This window comes from Oratosquilla oratoria, chromosome 2, assembly GCF_046742065.1.
Source record: "Oratosquilla oratoria isolate Oo_2021 chromosome 2, ASM4674206v1, whole genome shotgun sequence".
Lineage (NCBI taxonomy): Eukaryota > Metazoa > Arthropoda > Malacostraca > Stomatopoda > Squillidae > Oratosquilla > Oratosquilla oratoria.
This window is the reverse complement of record NC_134778.1, coordinates 64,941,697-64,963,361: the sequence shown is the minus strand read 5'-3', so window position 1 is coordinate 64,963,361 and position 21,665 is coordinate 64,941,697. Positions and strand designations below refer to the sequence as shown.

Below are 21,665 nucleotides of genomic sequence, written 5' to 3'. Positions count from 1 at the left end.
GGCATTTGTGTTATTAGCCTTCTTGATGATAATTTAAAGAGTCGGTAAAACAAAGGCAATTTTGTTGACTGGAGCGTGTCTACATTGTGAAATTTAAGTCAAATATATGTAATAGGTCTACATTTTTTTCTAGACACAATATTTCCAATCACAAATGTCACATTTCTCGGCATGGAGAGAGAAATGCTAAAATGACATTCTTTTTTTTTTATAGAAAAATGCTAAAATGACTTTTTTTTTTTTTTTAGAAAAATGCTAAAATGACACTTTTTTTTGTAAATAGGGCAGGCCAACGATCATGAAATCAGACTTTGTCAAGAAAAGCTGTTGGACCTCGTGATGCTTGTGTATTGTCAATAAACTTTCGCGCTTGAGTAACAAAAAAATCTAAATATCTGCTCTGAGGTCTTAGTGGTGAGTCCAAAACTACAATAAAAAAAAACACACATTTATATAAATAACCTGGAGTTATGTCTGACACAAAAACAAATAAATGAATAAATAAATAAATAATAAAACATAAAAAATAATATATTAGTCAAAATACTAATGATAATGTCTGCATCTCTTCGCAAAGCCTGGGTGACCTCGCCCCTAACTATTATGGGTCTAAGAATTATCTAGCAGTCACGTTAAATGGTAAACATTTCTTACTGGACAAGAGAGACCTCACATTGAAGGGAAAAAAATAACGAAAATTGCGAGGAACAAAATTACATACATACATATACCAAAGGCTTTTTTCCCCTTACAAGGGAGGTAGTCAAAAAGAAAAAGACATAAAAACCATTCCCACACATTCCATCCCTAAATACACTCCCCTCCCCTCCACCCTCTACCCTCCCTCTTATCTTGGCACCTCCTGGATGACGGGTCATCCCTGCATCTTGTCCACTGCCCTGGGTCAGAGGTAGTGTCGCAAGACACAGCACAAAACAGGGAATGGGAAATAATAGACCAGTGATGATAATAATAATAATAATAGTAATAATAATAATAATAATAATGATAATAATAATAATTAATAATGATAGTAATAATAATAATAGTAATAATAATAATAATTAATAATAATAATAATAATAATAATTAATAATAATAGTAATAATAATAATGATTAATAATAATAATAATAATTAATAATAATAATTGATAATAATAATTAATAATAATAATAATAATAATTAATAATAATAATTAATAATAATAATAATGATGATGATGATGACAATAATAATAACAGCAAACAAACAATTCAGAAGAAATACAATTCTATGCATTCGCATACAGCACGCTCTCCACCAAATACGAAAACTAGAACATGATACAAGTAACACAGGACATTAAGAGCAATAAATGGTTGCATTAAACCAACACCAATAAAATGTCTAGTAAAAATAGATAAATAAAAAAGTGAAAATGGCTGTCGATACGTATCGAACCTACATACTCTTCACACCACACCATATGAATCAGCTCAATAAACTCCTTATAAAAATAATACCAGCAGTTTTTCAGTCAAATATCATAAACCATCTTCAGTGTCCTAACTTTGTCCCTACTAAACACATACACACCCAGATCACAAAAGACTTCACCAAACTCCTCAGAGGTCAACCTAGCAGAGAAACCTCTCCCAAAGTAAGTAAGAATTGACCCAGCGTGCCGTCGTTCAACAGCAAAACAGTGCAACACACATTCGACCTGACAACAGACCACAATTGCTCCAGATGCAATGAGCACACATAAAACACAGAGCACCTTGCACTACACTATCCACCACACACTCTTCACAGGAGGGAAAAACAATAAATAAATAGATTAACAAACAAAATATTTAAACAAATAAGTTAATAAACAAATATATAATCTATGGGGCTGAACTTCTGGGTATGTCCGATTTTCTGAGGTTTGCGGGTCTCCTGTAGCAATGGATTGGTTGACTAAGCAATTATAATCCTATTTCTTTTTTTATTCTAATTAAAAAATAAAATGTGGTCTAATTTAGAAAAAAAAAACTGACATTTTATTGAACATGAAATAACACCCCATAATTTTTCTTAAATGCAAATCTATTATCATCATTACTGGAAAATGCATCTGGTCAACAAACTGTCTTCCCTGTTTATTCGTTATTCTGGGATGAATGTGGACCTCCATGCCAAATTTAGCAGATCCGTTAAGAAAAGGTAACGATGTTGTCCATACATTTATAACGAAAGCATTTTTGCAATATTAAGATGCATGTCGACTTCCGTGCCCAATGTAGAAAGTATTCGTAAAGAAATTATAACGTTATCCATAAGCAAACAGCAGAGGTCCCTGTTGTCGTTAATGATTAACCTAATGGACACTCCTTTCCCAAATGATGGATGCCGTCTCATCTGGGACGCGACTGACATTGGAAGAGAGTCTACATAGTCTGTCATCGATGCACCGTCTTGGGTCTGAAGATCTCCCCTGGAAAGACGACGGTCATGTGATTTGGGAAGCCAATGTCATATGCACGACTGCGCGTCCTGGGAATGGGCGTCGACTGCATGAATTCTTACCTCAACCTGGATATCATTTGGATCAATAACGTTCACTACGGAGGCATCTTACCTTCGTTCTTGTGCCTCGGACCGTTTTACGGCCACGCTGTCCCTGATGGGCAATTACATTTTGCGTGTTTTGCCTGTTTCACATGTACACCAACCGACCCATCATCGACATAGCCTTCTTGTCCGTATCTAAGTTACTGACCCACCAGCGCTCGATACTGGGATCAGTCTAGAATGAGGCAACGAGGCACACATTGGGGCCCCTCGTTGGACCCTGGTGGATAACCTGCTGAGAGAGGCAGTAGGTCTTTAGCCCCTTCCATCTCGAGTCACGCTCTCCACAGCCTTCTTTTCCACCCAATTCACCCAAGCATGTGAAGCTTCCTTCCTGCACAGGAAGATGCTCACTACACTACCCAACACAAGGAAAACATTGGCGGTTGCCAATGGTGTTATTTTACATATAAATTCAAATGGTGGCTGTTGCCAAATAAGATGATATGTATACGCCTCATATACATGACGAGTAGTATCGCCCAGTCATATCACCCACTCACTCCCTCACTCACTCACCAGACTACCACCAAACACCCCCAGCCGACGATCAGGCGCCTGCTGACTAAACAATTTCAACCACCGACACACACGCACGCACACGCGATCACTCAAGTAACCACACAGTACTAAACACATTATTACGTATGCTGACGAACCTCCCCTGGATATATATATATTTGAGATGTTAGACTACATTATATAATGTAACCCCAAGAGAGTAATAAGAAGAAATATTTGTAATCTTGCTCGCATAAACTCTTAAGCTTATACGAGCGTGGGACCTCCAAAAATGCTGAATCCTAATTTCCGGCCTTTTTAACGGGATGCACAGAGCTCGAGACGGAGTCGGTCCGATGATACGTACAAAGAAATAATAGAGTGCATTGTGATATAGAACCAGGAGGTGATTGACTTAGTGTAGAACCATAGAAGAAATTGTGAACCAATAAAGGAAAGGAACCAAGAGTGAGTTTGATATTGCCGCCTTAAAAACAGTGTTATGTATCTACTCATAGCCAGTTGAGGATACAGTTATGTACAATTTATTCTCTACTATCTACTGCTTAATCTACTTGTACAATGCACAATATATGAACTGAGTATGGACACTCAGTATTCATGTATAGTTTATATATATATACAAGCATGGAACTCATAAAAAATTATATCGGTCGTATGACGACTTGCAGTTGGCAATGCCGACTGCAGGTATCCTTTCGCGCTCGGCCGAATGACCGCGAGTGAGGTCTGACACAATAGGATATCCCGCAGGAGTTTTTGGAGATGTCGTGATCTGATGTGAAGTAGCTAAAATGCGTGCGTGTGCACGCTGGACATCTAAGGGGTTGAATATTTCATTCAATCATCTTGCAACATATTGAATATTTCTTTTAATGAACAGAAATGACCTCCCAATACTACTGGTGCTACAAAAGAAATAAAATGTGGTTTATTTCTCTCCATATAATTGATGAAAGCACAAACTTAATGAGTAGCATGGCCAAGAGCGATTAACATCATTGGAGGTGGCGCATTACCTTAGCAAATCCGCTGGCCATTCCTTTCACACACACACACACACACACACACACACACACACACACACACACACACACACACACACACACACACACACACACACACACACACACACACACACACACACACACACACACACACACACACACACACACACACACACACACACACACACACACACACACACATATATATATATATATATATTAGAGTGCACTAATGTCGTAACACATTGGTAAAATTTAAACTTAGAACCCACTGTCGGTGGAAAAAGATAAAAAAAGTAAGATGATTGTTCCTGTATATTTCGACCACTCTCTGTGGTCCTCTTCAGCAGAATGATTACAAAGGTATAGCACAAGAATATGTATACAGTAATGAGGTACATGAAGGGGGACATGGGAAGACACAGGTGAATATACCCTAGGTGGGGTGATCGTTATTGGAACCAATAATGTTTGAACATATTTTATTGACTGCTAATGTTGTAATACAGTTCGGAATCCAATGACCTTTTGAGATATTGAAATTTGAGACATCTTTGATGAAAGAAGATTCTATTATTTTTCTCTTAAAGCTACAATTTGATTTAAAAATTATGTCTGCGTTGTCCCAGTCTATGCGGTGGTCTTTGTTGGATGTGTGAAGAAACACTGCAGAGTTCTCGTATGCATATTTAACCGAGTTTTTGTGTTCTTTAATCCTGGTGGTGAGGTTTCGTCCGGTTTGACCCCAGTACACTTGATCACAATCCTTACATGGTAATTTATAAACTCCTGTGTTGTTATTATCTTGGATTCTTCTATGAACATTAACTACTTTGGAAAATAGGCTGTTGGGATAATTAAATGTGAATTTTATTTGTTCAGGAGGAAGTAGTTTAGAAACTTTGTGGATGGAGTCATGGTATGGTAATTTTATACATTTCTTGTCCCAATTGTGTATGTTATGAGTGTTGGAGTTATCTTTGTAATGGCTGGTTTTTGCTTTGCTAAGGGCTTTGAATAAGAACCAATCTGGATATCCTATTTTCTTTAGTTGTGAGCTTACTTGAAGAAGAACTAGAGGAAGTAATCATTTACTTGTACTAATAGATGAAGGAAAGTGTGATGTTTTGATCTTACTGGACTTGACTGCAGCCTTTGACACTGTGGATCATAGCTTCAGGAATGCAGACGCACTGGAATAGAAGGCAATGGTTTACACTACTTGAGAAATTACCTTGAGAACAGAATGTACTGAGAGCAAATAGGAAAATAATTTTCTATGAGGAAATCATTATTAAGGGGAGTACCCCTAAGGAAGTGTATGGGTCCAGTTTTATTCTGTACTAGCCAAATTACCCGCGCATTGCTACGGGCAAATGCTGATTATTTTAATTTTGATAGAATTTGTGGAGAACAGTTACACGTATCAATATAACTCAGTGTAAAATGTAACGCATGGAAATGTGGAAACAGTATTTTTTAATGTATCAATTCAAAATAAAGTCATTATTATTGTTCATTTGATTTTTAAGGCTATCGACCCATAAGGGGTCATTAAGCCTGCTGTGAAGTTGTTCAGTCTCTACGTTTTTTTCATTCTCTTCGTGATGAACTCGATTTTTTCCTTCTTCTATTGACCCATAAGGGGGTCATTAAGCCTGGTGTGAAGATGTTCAGTCCTATTTTTTTTTTTTAAGGACACGTGTATAGTACCGCCCACGAAAAACTAAAATAAAAATAAACAATATTTAAACATTGGGTAAAATTATACAATCATTTTACATTTACATGCTTTCTCCTTACAAAGGCTATCATAGTTTGTGGCAACATTAATATCACAAATGTAAATAATATTTATGAACACATACAATGGATTGTTTAATCATAGTAATTTTTGTCACAAAATGCCAATTGTATAAAGGGGACGCTACAGTAGTGGCGTGTTACCCCACTTTATCCCTTAACCCTAGCCAAAATTATATTTTTTTGAAAATGAAATATAGTTATCCAAGTAGCTGGAGTTATAGGGTATCAGAATATATATGGTTACGGGGGTCTATCTCCAAAACCCTAGGAGGAGTTCGTGATCAAGCAAACAAACAAACAAACAAACGGACAGACAGACAGAAGCTACTACTTTATTTATAGTAGATATATACTATTTGTCTTGCAAATTTACTCGAAAGACATGGATTTGATTATAAGTTGTATACAGATGATACACAGTTATATCTATCACTGAATGATATTGAATGAGAATCCGACAAGAAACAATGGTCTCAAACTGTCCGGAAATAGATTCAATTTGGAAGTGGGTAGAAACAACTTCGCCAACTGTGTAGTTAATGAATGGGATAAACTTCCCGCAGAGGCAGTGCAATTTAGTTCAGTTCGAAGCTTTAAGAATCATTTAAATAAACACCTAAACAAGATACTGTAATAACTATAATTCATTTTATATTGTTTGTTTATTTGTTTTGTTATCATTTCTCCGTTTGTTTATTATCATTTGTTTGATTCTCATTTATTATTAGTTGTCAATTTATTATTATTTACTGTTTATCATCTAACTATACCTATGCATTTATTTATTTTATTTGTTATTTACATTGTTATTGTTTTCATTTATTCATTTATTTGTTTATCATTATTATGATTTTTCGCATTCGACCTAGATATGGAGCAAAAGGTCTCCTGTCGGCATGCTCCGCTTTTGTAATCCTTTGTAAAAGTGTCATTATGAATGATGTTGGTAGATGGATGTTTTCTAAACAATTGGAGTAGAATGAGGACAAGCTGTCTTCTTGTGGGAAAGACAAATGATGTCAGGAGCCTGGATATTTCCTCTCTGCAGATCAATGATAAGACCATGATAGTTGGAAATTCTGTTATAGACTTAGATGTAATTCTAGACTGTAATTTGTCATTTAAAGATAAAATCAACTAAGCGGTAAGAACAACTTTCTACCATTTAAGGAATATAGCATTTGTTAAAGAAAAAAAAAAAAACTTTGATGAGAAGCCCATGAAGATACTTGTTTATAATCATGTGATCAGTAAGTTAGATTAATGTAATTCACTTTATTATAGCCCACTTAATTATTTGCTGAAAAATACAGCTTTTCATGGATAGAGCGGCAAGGTTGATCAAGGGTCTATTCCCGCGTGTAAGGCTCACACCTGTCCTAATTGACCTACACACATGACTACCTATTAAGGCACGTATAGTTTTAATATATATATAGTGACCTATCAACGTGTGAAATCTGACCAGTATCTGGATACATGAGAAACCTACTGCACGATTTCAATTTTAATACTTTACAGTAATGTTATTGAGACATAGCAAAGATCAGCATAGGCTTTATGAGCCTAGAGTTGATATATGAGCTAGCATCTGAGAAGTGTGGTCCGCGTCTCTACAATGACTTAGCTGTGGGTGTCAAGAAAAGTGAAGATGTACAAATTTTCAAGAAATCGCTAAAAACTCATTTATTCACAAGATCCTACGATGTCATCAACATTTTGTCTAAGTGATATGTATTGAAAATTATTATCGGTGTTATTATTGCGGGATTTAAACACTTTCATCAGGATAGAAGCCACAAGCAAGGTGGGGGTGTTCTATTGTACGTTAAAAACAATGTTCATGCTTGTGTTTTAGAGAAAGTGAAACAGGATGCATATGATAGTTTGTGGGTTGAGTTAACCCAAACAAATGGAAAAAAAAATGAATATAGGTGTAATATATAGGCCAAAGACATTATCATTAGCAGACGACAAACTGTTATTTCAAGAACTGTCTAGTTTCTGCAACCGGGATTTATTGATAATGGGTGATTTCAATTTTACTGACATTGATTGGATGACCCTTGAACATGGCCATATAGGTAGTCGCTTGATTGATTTTCTTGGTGACAATTACTTAATTCAGCATGTAAAAGAGCCCACAAGATATGGAAACTTACTCGATCTTTTGATCACTAGCCGCGAAAGCATGGTAACTGATGTAGAAGTCGGTGAATCTGTTGCAAATAGCGATCACAACTTAGTTAGATTCAAACTCCTAAACAATTTTAGAATAGATACTTGTGTTTCTAAAATACCTGATTTCAGTAAAGCTCAGTTCATAGGACTACGTCAGGAGCTTCAGTTTACAGATTGGGAGGCAAAATTAAACGAAAGACCTGTAGATCAGATGTGGGAAATATTTCAAAATACGCTCACTAAGATCATTCAAATTTACATTCCTTATAAGGACAGACGTCCCCCAAATCAGGCTCGCCCAAAGTGGCTCGACAAAGAAACTAAAAAAGTATTCCTAAAAAGAGACAGGCTTATAAGAAATATAAGTGCTCGGGTGCATCTAATGAGTATGAAAGTTATGTATCAATACAGAGAGATTTAGAAAAGACAATAAGAAAAAGAAAACGACAATACGAAATGAACATCGCTGATAAATCCAAAGAGATCCCAAAGAATTCTATAGTTACATTAGAGATGAAAAGGTTGTTAGGAATCACATTGGTCCACTATTATCTGCTGACGGTCAACTTGAATATTCAAATGAAGGAATGTGTGATATCTTAAACAATCATTTTAGCTCGGTATTCGTAAACGAAACACCTCAAAGTGAATTCCAAACTGAAACCTGTGAAAAGTCTAGGGTAAACTTACTCACTACGGTAAATATAACAAAAGAAAAAAATTAAAAGGTGTATAGACAAACTCAAAGTTAATAAAACACCAGGGCCTGACGGTTGGCATCCAAGAATCTTAAAGGAAATGAAAAATGAGATTGTTGTTCCATTAGAAATTATTTTCAAGAAATCCATCATATCCGGAGATGTCCCAAGAGAATGGAAGCTAGCTAACGTTACTCCCATATTCAAAAAAGGTGACAAAAAGAAACCAAATAACTATAGGCCTATAAGTTTGACTTCAATCGTAGGAAAAATAATGGAAACTATCATCAGAGATGCTATGGAACATCATGTAGAAAGTAACCGTTTGATAAATGATAGCCAGCATGGTTTCAGACGGAAACGTTCTTGCGTGACTAACTTACTCGAATTCTACAACACAGTTATCTCGAATTATGACAAAAGAAACAATATATATTTAATATATCTAGACTTTGCAAAAGCTTTTGATACCGTCCCACACGAAAGACTACTTACTAAACTAGCTTTGCATGGAATAAGTGGTAGCCTATTAGGTTGGACTAGCAATTGGTTGAATGGTCGAAAACAGAGAGTTGTTTTAAATGGAAAAACTTCTGGATGGAAAAATGTTGCAAGTGGAGTTCCTCAGGGTTCCGTTCTTGGGCCACTTCTATTCATAGTATATATAAATGATATAGACCATGGACTAAAATCTACTGTTTCCAAATTTGCTGACGATACAAAACTGTGCGGAGTGGCAAATGATCACTCAAACCAATTAGATATTCAAGAAGATTTAGATCAATTACAGCAATGGTCTGAAAAGTGGCTAATGAAAATTAACACAAGTAAATGCAAGGTAATGCACATAGGTAAAAATAACAGTAAGTACGATTACAAGTTATTTGGAAATTCGTTAACAAAAGTGGATGGTGAAAAAGATCTCGGGGTAATTATCAGTAACGACCTCAAATGATCCAAGCAGTGTATTTCAGCCTCTGAGAAAGCAAATAAGATTCTAGGACTGATTGCGCGATCTTTTGATTTCAAAAGTCCATCACTCATTAACAAGCTATATAAATCGTTAGTTCGTCCACATTTGGAATATGCTGTTTCCGTATGGTCACCGAATCTCATTAAAGACATTGACTGACTGGAAAAAGTACAACGGCGAGCCACAAAACTGATTCCAAATATCAAAAATAAATCATACGAAAATCGACTTAAACATATGAATCTGTTTTCCCTAAAAAAGCGTAGACTCAGAGGTGACTTGATACAGGTCTGATTTTAAAGGGAATTGACAACATCAAAAGTGACCAAATTTTCACATTGAATGAGAATCAGACAAGAAACAATGGTCTCAAACTGTCCGGAAATAGATTCAATTTGGAAGTAGGTAGAAACAACTTTGCCAACCGTGTAGTTAATGAATGGAATAAACTTCCTGCACAGGTAGTGCAATGTAGTTCAGTTCGAAGCTTTAAGAATCATTTAGATAAATACCTAAGTGAGATGCTGTAATGATTATAATTTATCTTATATTATTTGTTTTTGTTTTGTTATCTTTTGTCTGTGATTTTCATTTATCATTATTTATCTGTCAATTTACTATTATTTATTATTTACCTGTTTGTTTATTATTTACCTATACCTATGCATTTATTTGTGTATTTTATTTGTTATTTACATTATTATAGTTTTTATTTATTATTTTATTGTTAATATGATTTTTTTTCGCATCCGACCTAGATATAGATCAAAAGGTCTCCTGTCGGTATGCTCCGCCTTTGTAATCCTTTGTAATGTTGATATGATACTAACGGCCCCATGGAGCGCCGCACTAGCGATGGATAGGGGACTGGATTTTCATCAACGGTAAACTATCACTCCTTTGTAAACAGGGAAAAAGCAGTCGGAAATGTACAAGGTCATGGAATATCTGCCAAGCTAAATCTATAAGTGATTTCAAGACTAGGCACCATAGATGGAGAATAAATAGGATATTTTGAGTATAACTCATTTCCTATATATTACTATTGGTAGAAAAAAATAATTTCTTACTGTTATGAAGAATTAATGACTGCGTTAAGACTTTTCTACATGGTATATTCACTTCAGATTCATATATCTTGAGTTATATTTTCTTGCAGTAAGTTCATTCTTCCTGGTGTATGTGCATATATATATTTTTAAGTTGGAATTGCTTGTAACACAGATTGAAATGTAAACCCCAAGAAAATACATAAATTCCGGTTTGTCTGAGTTGCCAACTTGCCACTTAACAAAGTCACTGTTGGCTACTGGCATTTGGACCTCTGCGCAGCGAAAAGGGAGGAGTATTCAAGAAAGTAAGTTTGAACACAATATCGACCTTTGATAAATGGTTTTCACATCATTGTCACGATGTTAGCTGTAGAGGAACTGAAAACGAATCTTAGCGAGTTATAAGGGGCTGTAATAACAGCTGTCATACTATATAAACTGATCACAGTTGAGAATTCATCCTAGCAACATAGCCTGCAGCCGGTGTGATCATTAGCGGTCTCGTACTCGAGAAACGATGGGTTGACGTTCAAATATTTTAATGTCACACTTTGCTGTGGGTACTTAGTCAATCACGCATTTGTGCAAGAGCAAAGTATAGTGTTGTAAATGTCAATATTACTTCAGGACGTAACAATGGATAAGTATCTGTTAAGTATCTACGGATCGGTTGTTTTCCAGATAATAAGGATTTCAAATTTTTATTCGCACAGGAATCTCCCACCGATCTACCTTGTAAGTGAATATTAACATAGTAATGACTCCCCTTCGAACCGTTGTGAAACAAGATAAAGATCTCTTTCCTCTCTCCCCCTCCCATCAGTGCATCACCTGTCTTCGTCAGTGTCAATTGTCATTGTTATCCTCACTGCTACATATAATATCCACACCCCCGTCCCTGCATTCTACATGATTTAGGGTTTATGAAGTACTCTACAGGTAATTTCCACCCACAAGTCCCACCACCAGCTGGTCCATAAGATACAAACAAGTGTAGATGTTGTTAAACTGTGGTGATAGATCCATGCTTAACTATGAAGTACAATTTGGCCTCCATCCTATAGAATGGATGTTAATTCATTAGAATTTGTACAGAGGAGAAACAAAATTATACAAGGGCCTAGAAACTTGCATTATTAAGACAGGCTTTGGTACCTTGCATTCTCTTGCGAGATGAAGAGTGCAGGGTCAAGAGCAATGCAATGTTGTCATTAAGACAGCAGGGCAGGACTCATAGTAACAGATTAGAATTGGACAATTTTAAATTTGAGAAGATTGATAACTGGTTTACCAACAGTGAATGGAGTAGACTTAGTAGTTATGTAGTGTGCTCAAACTATTGGTTGTTTTAAGGGAAGACTAGATTAATTTGGATAAAGATAAGTGATAATGGACATGGAGCTCCCTAATGCAGGCCTTCTTGCAGTTTTCATCATTCTTGTGTTCTTTTGTTCATTTTATGGATCATCCAGATTGCTTCTTGTCTAAATTTGTATCCTACTGCCAGGTGCAACCTTGTGTAGGCATCCCCAGCAATGAAGAAGTTGACAAGGTGACTGAAGTTAGTATTCACCCTTTTCATACCTGCACTCCACCGCCAGTAATAGACTTTACTCAGTTCTTTGAACAGCAATTCTATAGGTATATACCAAGGGCTTTTCAATCCCTTATAAGGGAGGTAGCTAAGTCAAAATGCACACACCCACTTCCACCCAATTTCACTCCCCATTCCACTCCATCCACCCTTTCCTTCCTTCTCATCTTAGCTCCCCATGGATGAAAGGTCATCCTTGTATCCTGCCCACTGCTCAGGGTCAGAAGCAATGTAGCAAGACACAGCACATCCACAGTAAGACCACTTCACTTAATTGATGTCCCCCATCTCTTCCCACTAGTGGAAAATAAAGAAGGGGAGAAATCCCTTTGATCAGTAATTTTAAATGTAGCAAAGATACTGGGAGCAACACTCAACAAATCTTAAAAATAATTGGAGCTTGTACATGATGTGAGACGATCTTCATAATATAACCAATGCTTTGAAATGGTACCAGTATGCCTAGGAACAAACCTTCCTACATTGTACATGGCCACCTCCTGACATGAAGTGACCCTCTCATTTCCCAATATGAGGCTCTCCTCACAATGTCATTTGTATTGCTAGACTGCCCAATTTATAGAACACTGCAACAACTACCTACTGCCATTTACCCCTGCAAACAGCACAGATTCTACCCTAAATCTTGAGTGATGAAACCCCAATACCTCTAATTTCTCATCGTACAAAAAAAAAAAAAAAAGATTACCCACATTAAATGCAGGATAGTGGTGTAAGAATGTCCACAAGAGTAAAGGTTCAGGATGTCAGTCTGCTTCACTTTTTTACTGAAGGCCATGATCATTGTAGTCATTAAGACCAAGTTACATTGAATTTTGTCAATAGATATTGCACATACATAAAAACTTCATTTATTGTGCAAAAATGATTGATATTCAAACTGCTACTAGCCCCCAATTATTTGGACTAATGCGTAGGGATTTTTTTTTTTTTTTTTCTCTCTAAGAAAGTATTGTGCATGGTTATAATTATCAACATGCTAAATGTGTAGGTTCTGTGGTTATTTTTTGCTCTACTGATATATTTACCTCCAGTATTTTTTCTGTTGACATAAATCCTAGAAAATTCAGTGTTCAATACATAAAGAACTGTTCAAAATGTAAAACATAGTGTCAGCTTTGAAATGAAAATAAAATATGCAAATAGACCAAAGATGATCATAGTAGTAGTACTTTTAATGACATTCTGAAAAAAAAAGAAAAAAGAAAATAGGCTTTAAAAGTTTACCTTCAAGTTTTTACATTCCAGACATCAGTGCAGTGGGTGTGATTAGTGAAATATGCAGATGAATTAATAATTCATTCAAATAAATTGGCATTCATTATTTCTGAAGGTAGAAATTGGTAGCCCTCTCTTCTTCACATTTCCTCTCCTACTTATGCCTGATTTTCTCCCCTTTTCTGCTGCAGTCCTATTCTATTTTGATGGTTTAGGCATTTCAAACACGTGTGTGTGTGTGTGTATATAGGCTATAGGAAACCATGTGGAACCAAAGAAAATGTGGTGCATAGTAAGTATTAGTACAACCACATGGACCACATGTGCGTCCCTACTCACATTGTGGCAGGAACTGATGCACTCTTCCTCCTCTCACCCTCACATACACATGCACACACACAGTTATAGAAGAGACCTGAAAAAGAACAGTTTTCCCCAACAGAGTGGTGGATGTATGGAACAAACTAGATGAAACAAGTGTGTACAAAAACAATACAAGAATTTAAGAGCAGATTAGATATGGCGAGATACAGATGGGACACCACAAGCGTAGCTCCCCTTCCCGTAAGGTACAAATAGGTACACATGACTTGACAATGCAATGGTAGTGTTTGCAACTGCCTCTACAGTGGTCCAAGTTCAAATCCTGCCCAGAGCTGAAATAATTTTAGTATCGCTGCACTGCAAATTGTTACTTCAACTTTTGTGGGCGGGGAGTTGGGGTGTGTGAGAGTAAGGTCACAGCAGTACCCATAGATCAGTCATATATGAGCTCTGAGCTCTTTTCTGGGAGGGAAATAGCTGTCAGTCACAAGTCCAACACATGATCCAAGACCATAATGAATCGCACACACCATGGAGTTGGTGTCAAATGCATTATCTAAAGAAGTTAAAAAAAAAGTCGGAACAGTAACAAGCTAGATATAGTCATGTGTTCTGATGCCAGGGTTGCCAGCATGCAATATTGAAATAATTATTAATAGTAAAAATTGCCATAATGATTTAAAACTTTGGGATGTTGCCACATTTAAAAAAAAAAATCATCAAATGTTCAATTTTTGGTTGTAGTTTTTCATTTTTTACCTCTGTTAAGCTGACTGGCTTTCTTAATATGTTAAAATAAGGTGCACCTTGGAGGAAGAGATTTGCAACAGACAGTAATCTCTACTTGGGAAATGGGACTAACTGGGAACTCCTGCATGGATATTGTCAACCTTACTAATTATAATACATTGTTTGGTAGGTTTTGGGAGTTCCCACTCTTACATACATACATATACCAAGGCCTTTTTCCCCCTTACCAGGGGGGTAGCCAAAAAGGACAAGGCACAAAAACATTCCCACCCATTTCATCCCCGAAAACACTCCACACCCCTCCACCCTCCCTCCCATCTTAGCACTTCCTAGATGACGGGTCATCCCTGCACCCTGTCCCACTCTTACTCAAGGATATAAATATCATTCTCGGAGAAGCCTTGTGACCCTGTTTGACATCTCGGTTCAACAGGACAAAGTGCCTGCGAGGTCATATAGTGAGAGATCACAAGAATTTTATGAGCATAAGTTACTTGTGTCATTACCGCTGCATACCATTATTGGTGAGAACCCCCCCCCCCATATGGAAGGGGAAATTAAACTTACACACTTGCATAAGACCCACTCAACCACTCATCCTACCTGCACATTGGAGATGAAGGGTTGCCCTGTCCTATGCCACACTGCATAATTTAAAAACTATGTAACAAGGCTACTTTTCTGTAGCAGGGCTTGACAGCCTGAAATGTAAGAAAGTTAAAAAAAAAAAGTGACTTGTCCAATTTCAGTGTCACTTAAATTTTTGTCTTTAAAGGCTCAGAGTTTTGGTATAATTAGTCAAATCAATTATGCCAAGTCATAAAGTTGTACTGTTCCATATTTTTATTTTTGCACATTATGGTGAAATTCATGAACTATAGTTATAGAATCTTTGGGAAAGTGAAAAAAAACTTGTATTTATTAAGAAGTAAACTAAATACAATCATACAGTACTGGAAAATTAACTTGAAGTGAATGTTGATAAATGTTCAAGCCCTGTCCATTAGCTAATACAAGAGCCCAAGAGAACAAATTCCAAATACAGCACTAAAGGACCAATGGGTAACTTGTTTCCAGCAAATGGCATGGAGCCAACTGTCCTTGGGTACAATCAACAGCATTTCTGTTTATTCAAGAATTGACTGGCCTAAAACAGGAGAGAACGTGTATGACCACAACTCCATCATAGAATGTGCTAACTTCACACCTTGGTACATTGTTGTTGCCCCTTCTGACCAGTACTTAAGGTAAATACTTAAATTTATTGACAAGGATATGCAAGTGTTTGTTTTCCTTGCCTCCTATGCATTCACTTTCAAGGTCTTGCAACACTCTTCATGTTATCTTCTACCAAGAAGAGTGAAGAAAGATATTTGAAACTTGTTTAAAAACAAGTTGAAGGAAAACCAATCTTACCAAGTGGTGTTCTAGGGTTATGGTGAGTGAGGAAGTGACCGAGATACAATATATTCACTCTCCCATGAACTTGCAATAAATTAATTGTTCCTACTAACATCTACAAGTCCTTTGGCAATGGTGTATGATGGTGAGGGCAGAGGATGATATCTGGAAGCCCTTCAACCAACTCGGCAGGTGGTGTAGGCTAGGTCCACTGCTTGTGCTGTAAGAAAGGGGAGTAGTACAGCTTAACAGCTGTCTACATAACTGAGCAGCCCTATGCAGCATCCACTCTGCTCATTCCACATGGGGAAGAGGCCAGGAAAGGTGTCCTAAACATAAATTCCCTGAACCTAACCTTGCTGGGGAGCTGCTTCCAGTATGGTCACCCATAGTATAGCATGAATAATGAAGATACAGTAGGAAGAGAGTAACAGCCCTTCAAACCTAAAAACCCTCTGTTGCAGTCTTGCCCAGCCCTTCAACACTTTCCAACGAGTCCAAATTTGTGTCTTCCTTGGTGCCATCTCTTTTAGGTATCCCTGGTAATGAAGCAAAGTGGCTTGAATGGAGATGTCCACCTTTTTTGGTACCTCCTTTCCACAGCCAGTATTAGGCTATTTCCTAGTCCTTTAATCAGCAATGTGGCAAGGACACTGGGAGCAACTATAAATAATCTAAATCCATCAAACCCCATATACTACTTTCACATCAGCATAACTAACATTTTTGAAATGGCATTAGTATGCCAAAGAACAAGACATTCCTGCCTCACACATGGCCACTTGATGACAGGAAGCAACACTCCCATTTGCCAATGCCTCCCATCACCGACATATTATTAGAGTTTTCAATTTACGCAATACCCTGCAACAACCACCTACTGACATCCCCTCCCCCCTCCTTCAAACAGTAACGAGTCCATGGAAACAACACCAATGACTTTTCACAACATTCTACAGAAAACAGGACTACTAGTCAAACAAAATACTTTACCCTCAAGAACCTAAACCAACAAAAAATAGAAGCGTTGGTAGAATAGGCTACAAGTGATTTATGGTCATTAGAATTGGATTGGTTTGAATTCTTAGCTACTTCAATAATTCAACATTCTTAGCTACTTAGTACATATCGAGTTCCAGGCAAGTTGTTGCTTTAAGGCAGTGGGTTTCGACTTTTTAATTTATGGCACCAATAACTGAAACCCTTTCTGTGACAACCCCCAACTTCATCCTCCTACAGGATCATGATTTTCACAAGTTTTATTGTTAAATGATGTTGGAAGAAGTTGAATAATATTTCCTGTCCCACAGTAAAACCATCTATGGAAAATGTGAGCAAGTACCTTCTTACAATGATAGTTATAAGCAAACTTTTGCAAATTCTTTTTTACAAATGTTCTTTACAAAGATCGAGCCAAGGCAAAATTCATGATAATTTTGTGGCACCCAGTTTGAGAAACTGCTGTAGAGATTAGGCCACATGCCACAGAACCTCGTATAGAAAGCTCCACACGGTAGTTATGCTGTAGTATGTAGGCTATAGACCTTCATTTTCACAAATCAAATTTGCTATGAATAGAGTTTGTACTTTAGTTTTTAGATATTTCCCGACTTCCCGGATATCTTGCGCGAGAAAATATTAGATGTTCCCGTTTTTAAATTGATGATCGGGTATTGAATAAATGAAGTCGAGTTGAAGTATGGTTTTGCGATTTTAGCAAAGAAATTATTTTGCGTCTGCTGCCACTGTTATTTCAGCAATTTCCACGAGTTTGTTTTTTGGTCTTTCATAAGATTTTGGCAGACAATCACGTGGTTCCACAAATGTATTTTATAGAATTATTTTTTTTAGCTTATAAACGTTTCACGTAATGATTTTAATTGAATATTGCACAAGCTTTGCTGCAATTACTTCTCACACATTTCTATCAATGTAGAATGCAATAATTTTATTTAAAGATTATATAACTTTAATGACTGATGGTTGATGACGCAAGAAACTTATAAATTGCAAACTGCGTTGACGGGAAAAGGAAAAACAAGTATGGAAGAACTATAAAAACTACTTCATTTATAAACGAGGTTCCGACTTGACACGGGCATAACTGGGAATGGTATGGTAATGTGACTAATGTGGAGACCGAGGCAAGTGGATGTGCGATAGCTTGCATGATGATAACGCTGCTTCATGCGCAAGATAAGGGATAGGTAACTAGAAAGTGTTTCGTTTAGAAAGTTGTTCTATTGGAAGGTGATATAGGTGTGTAGAAATTACTGGTGACGATACTGGCCGAATACGGGGTATTTTGTCTTCATAGTGATGGCAACTTATTTTTTTACACCTTAAGTTGTCGCTTGTCCTTTATTATTTATTTTCCGCCCTCCCGCTAAGAATCATTTCGCATCTGTATGTTAACTTCGTTATTTTAGTGCTTTATGGGTTTATGAGCAATAATAGCAACATCAGAGGATATATTTTTACTAAGGGATTTCCCATGTTATAAGGAGGGGGGGCTTAGTCAAAGCATGTACCTGTGCACGCTAGCACATTGAAATATATTGACTACATAGTAACTTGAAGTCAGTACTTCAGAGACTGTTTTGGGGTGCCTCTTCGGATTGCAGTTTTGTGTCATTCGTCTGTGTTCACGCCATACTTCATGTAGGGCGGTTGGCCTTAGAATAGTTTTGTAGATAATAACTTTTACTTGGATGGGATTATTTTTCTCCTTTAGCATTGTAAAATATCAACACAAATTATTTGGAAAGTGCTGTCCCTCTTTACCCTCTTGACTGACTGCAGGTACTTCCTTCAGTGACCCAAACGTCAGTAATATGCCCCCACACACACACACACCACAGAATGAAGGATTTAAGCAATATCGAGAGAATGAAAAGGACAACAACCATACTGGTCTAGCCTGGCAGATAAATCATACGAGGAAAGACTTAAAGTACTGGGTCTGTCAACCTGGAAAGATCGAAGAGAAAGGTGATATGATAAGTTAGGTCACTAAAGGGGATATATTGCATATACAGAAGAAATATTTTTGTTAAGGATGAGGCTTTAAGAGGTCACGGGAACAAATTATGAGACCACATGCCTAAATGATGTGAAGAAATTTACCTTAGGATAGGCTTAGGCACCTTAACTTGCACTCTATGGAAATATGCTGAGGTGTTCAAGTGGATCAAAGCCTTTAGCAAGGGTGAATCAAACAAGGTCATATTAAGACAACAGGACATGGCTCACAGTAATGGCTTTAAATTAGGCAAATTTGCTCTAGGAAGGAAATAGACAAGGACGGGTTTACCAATAATTGTCAACGAGTGGAACATATTTAATAACCATGTAGTGAAAGCTGAAACTATCGATTGTTTTAGGAGGTTAGCTTTATGGATGGGGATGACAAATGGTAATAGATACGGAACTGCCAAGGGTAGGCCTTATGGTCTCCTGCAGTCTCCTTCATATGTTCTTATCACTGTGGTGGGGAAGGTGTGTGTTGGGGGACTAGGATTAGGCCATGCACAGTATTTCTGCACTGCGATACCCATTTAGTACGGGAAACTGTGAGGGTGATCTATGTTGGTTGGCACAGTCAGTATCGCCTTGCAAGTTTAACTAATGTCAATCTCGCAATAGTTGCCAGTGTGTTTCTTGTACATCCGTGATATTTTTGGTAATTTGTTGATCTAATGTTTACATGGTTAAATGGGTCAACTGGATGTGCAAATGTGGGGCGACGGTGGAGACGTGGAGTGAATTAATGGTAGGAATGTTGCGGCTATTCACCAAACCGGATAAGTATTTTTTCCTCATGAGATTGCCTCAGGCGCTTACTTGCCTTTGTAGTCGCTACGCACACGAGCCTACTAGGAACGAGTTTTCATACGTTTGAGTCTAGCAGCAGTGAACGAATTATTTGGTACGATGAGATGTGTTTTTATTTATTTATTTACTTTTTCCAACGAGGTTCCTGGTGTCGATACCACATTGACGCATTCGTAACGACCTTTCTGGGTAAATTTCCTCAGCTCTTAATGCCAGAAATTAGTAGTTTCGTAGCCAACCGACCAGGTGCCTTAGTCGATCATTGTTTTTTTATTGTTTAGTTTGACCTTCAACTAAGCAAAATAGTTTTTTACATTAACCATGATCGAATCTCAGACATCACTGTGGTGATGTGAATTAGCTCTTGGTCGCCTTTCACTCTGATGTTGTGCAGCATTAGCTTACGGAGGTACAGATGAGGGATATCCAGAATTAAAGTATTCAAAGGATTACAAAGGATTACAAAGGCGGAGCATGCCGACAGGAGACCTTTTGATCCATATCTAGGTCGGATGCGAGAAAAAAAAATCATAATAATAAAATAATTAATAAAAACTATAATAATGTAAATAAATAAAATACATGAATAAATGCATAGGTAAACAGGTAAATAGTAAATAATAATAAATTGACATATAACTAATAATAAATGAAAATCAGACAGACAAATGATAAGACAAAAACAAATAATATAAGATAAATTATAATCATGGTGGTCCTGCAAGATGAACAGGAGAGCTATCCATTTTCAAAACCCCTCAATCCCTCACCTCCATCTAGACATCCCTGAGGTCTGACACTTGATCTCCAGTCTAGGGTCAAGATATCTATTTACTTAAACTGTAAGGAGGGTAGAGTGCCAGGAGGACTGGAGGAGGGCTTGTATATTTCCACTATACAAGGGAAAAAGGGGCTTAACATGAGTGTAGTACTTTAAGGGGGATCAATTTGTTGAGTGTAGTTGGGAAGGCCTATAGGAGGGTTTTGATCGAGAGGATTAGGAGAGGAACAGAGGGAGTAATTGGTGAGGAACAGTATGGGTTTAAGAAAAGTAGGGGTTGTGTAGTGCAGAAGGGTTTGAACATGTTTGTAAGATCCGAATCGCTTGATAACATTCACAATCTTGGTCGACATGACGCCATGAAACTCTATCTACTCATCCCAAGTAAGGGATACCATTACTAGAGACTTTTGAAAAATGTTAGTATGGAAAGTGTAATAGGCAGCATTAAGTGGTCTTTGGTTTATCCCACGATTTCAAACCGGATTGAACTAGTTATGAGCCGGCAACGTGATGAAACATGAGAGAAGAAGCATTGTCCCAGGTCTGTTTGTGGGAATTGCCAGTGCTCAAAATTAATTTGCATACGGTAGCACAAAACTCAATGAATATGAATGAACAAGAATGAATAGGTCTTTCTGAATAAGTTGTATTTCCATTGTCATATCTGTGTGTCGATTTAGTTCTTAGATTTAATGCATTATATATATATATATATATATATATATATATATATATATATATATATATATATATATATTAGGATTTGCAGGACACTTGCGTGCCAAGACCTTTTGGACACGCCTTTACCAAGGTGACTGGCGTTGTCAGTCATCGCTGTGTGGTATATGTGGTGGGAAGTTGATGAAAAATTAGCTAGTATCCGTATTAGTAACGAGTTATGGC

The 21,665-nt window shown here is 37.1% G+C and overlaps 1 protein-coding gene across 4 annotated transcripts in view; it reads left to right on the top strand.

The window, feature by feature from the left end:
- Positions 1–11,057: 11,057 nt before the first annotated feature.
- The window catches only part of pug (pug C-1-tetrahydrofolate synthase, cytoplasmic), a 76,253-nt gene continuing 65,645 nt past the window's right edge, over positions 11,058–21,665 (top strand). For 2 of the 4 annotated variants that reach the window (XM_076209915.1, XM_076209920.1), the window contains exon 1: positions 11,745–11,775. In XM_076209915.1, coding sequence (XP_076066030.1) covers positions 11,760–11,775 — 16 coding nt within the window. In that variant the 5' untranslated portion in view covers positions 11,745–11,759. Of the gene's footprint in view, positions 11,142–11,744; positions 11,776–15,854; positions 15,991–21,665 lie in introns of those variants that run through there. The other 2 variants (XM_076209926.1, XM_076209932.1) reach the window with 2 other exon arrangements.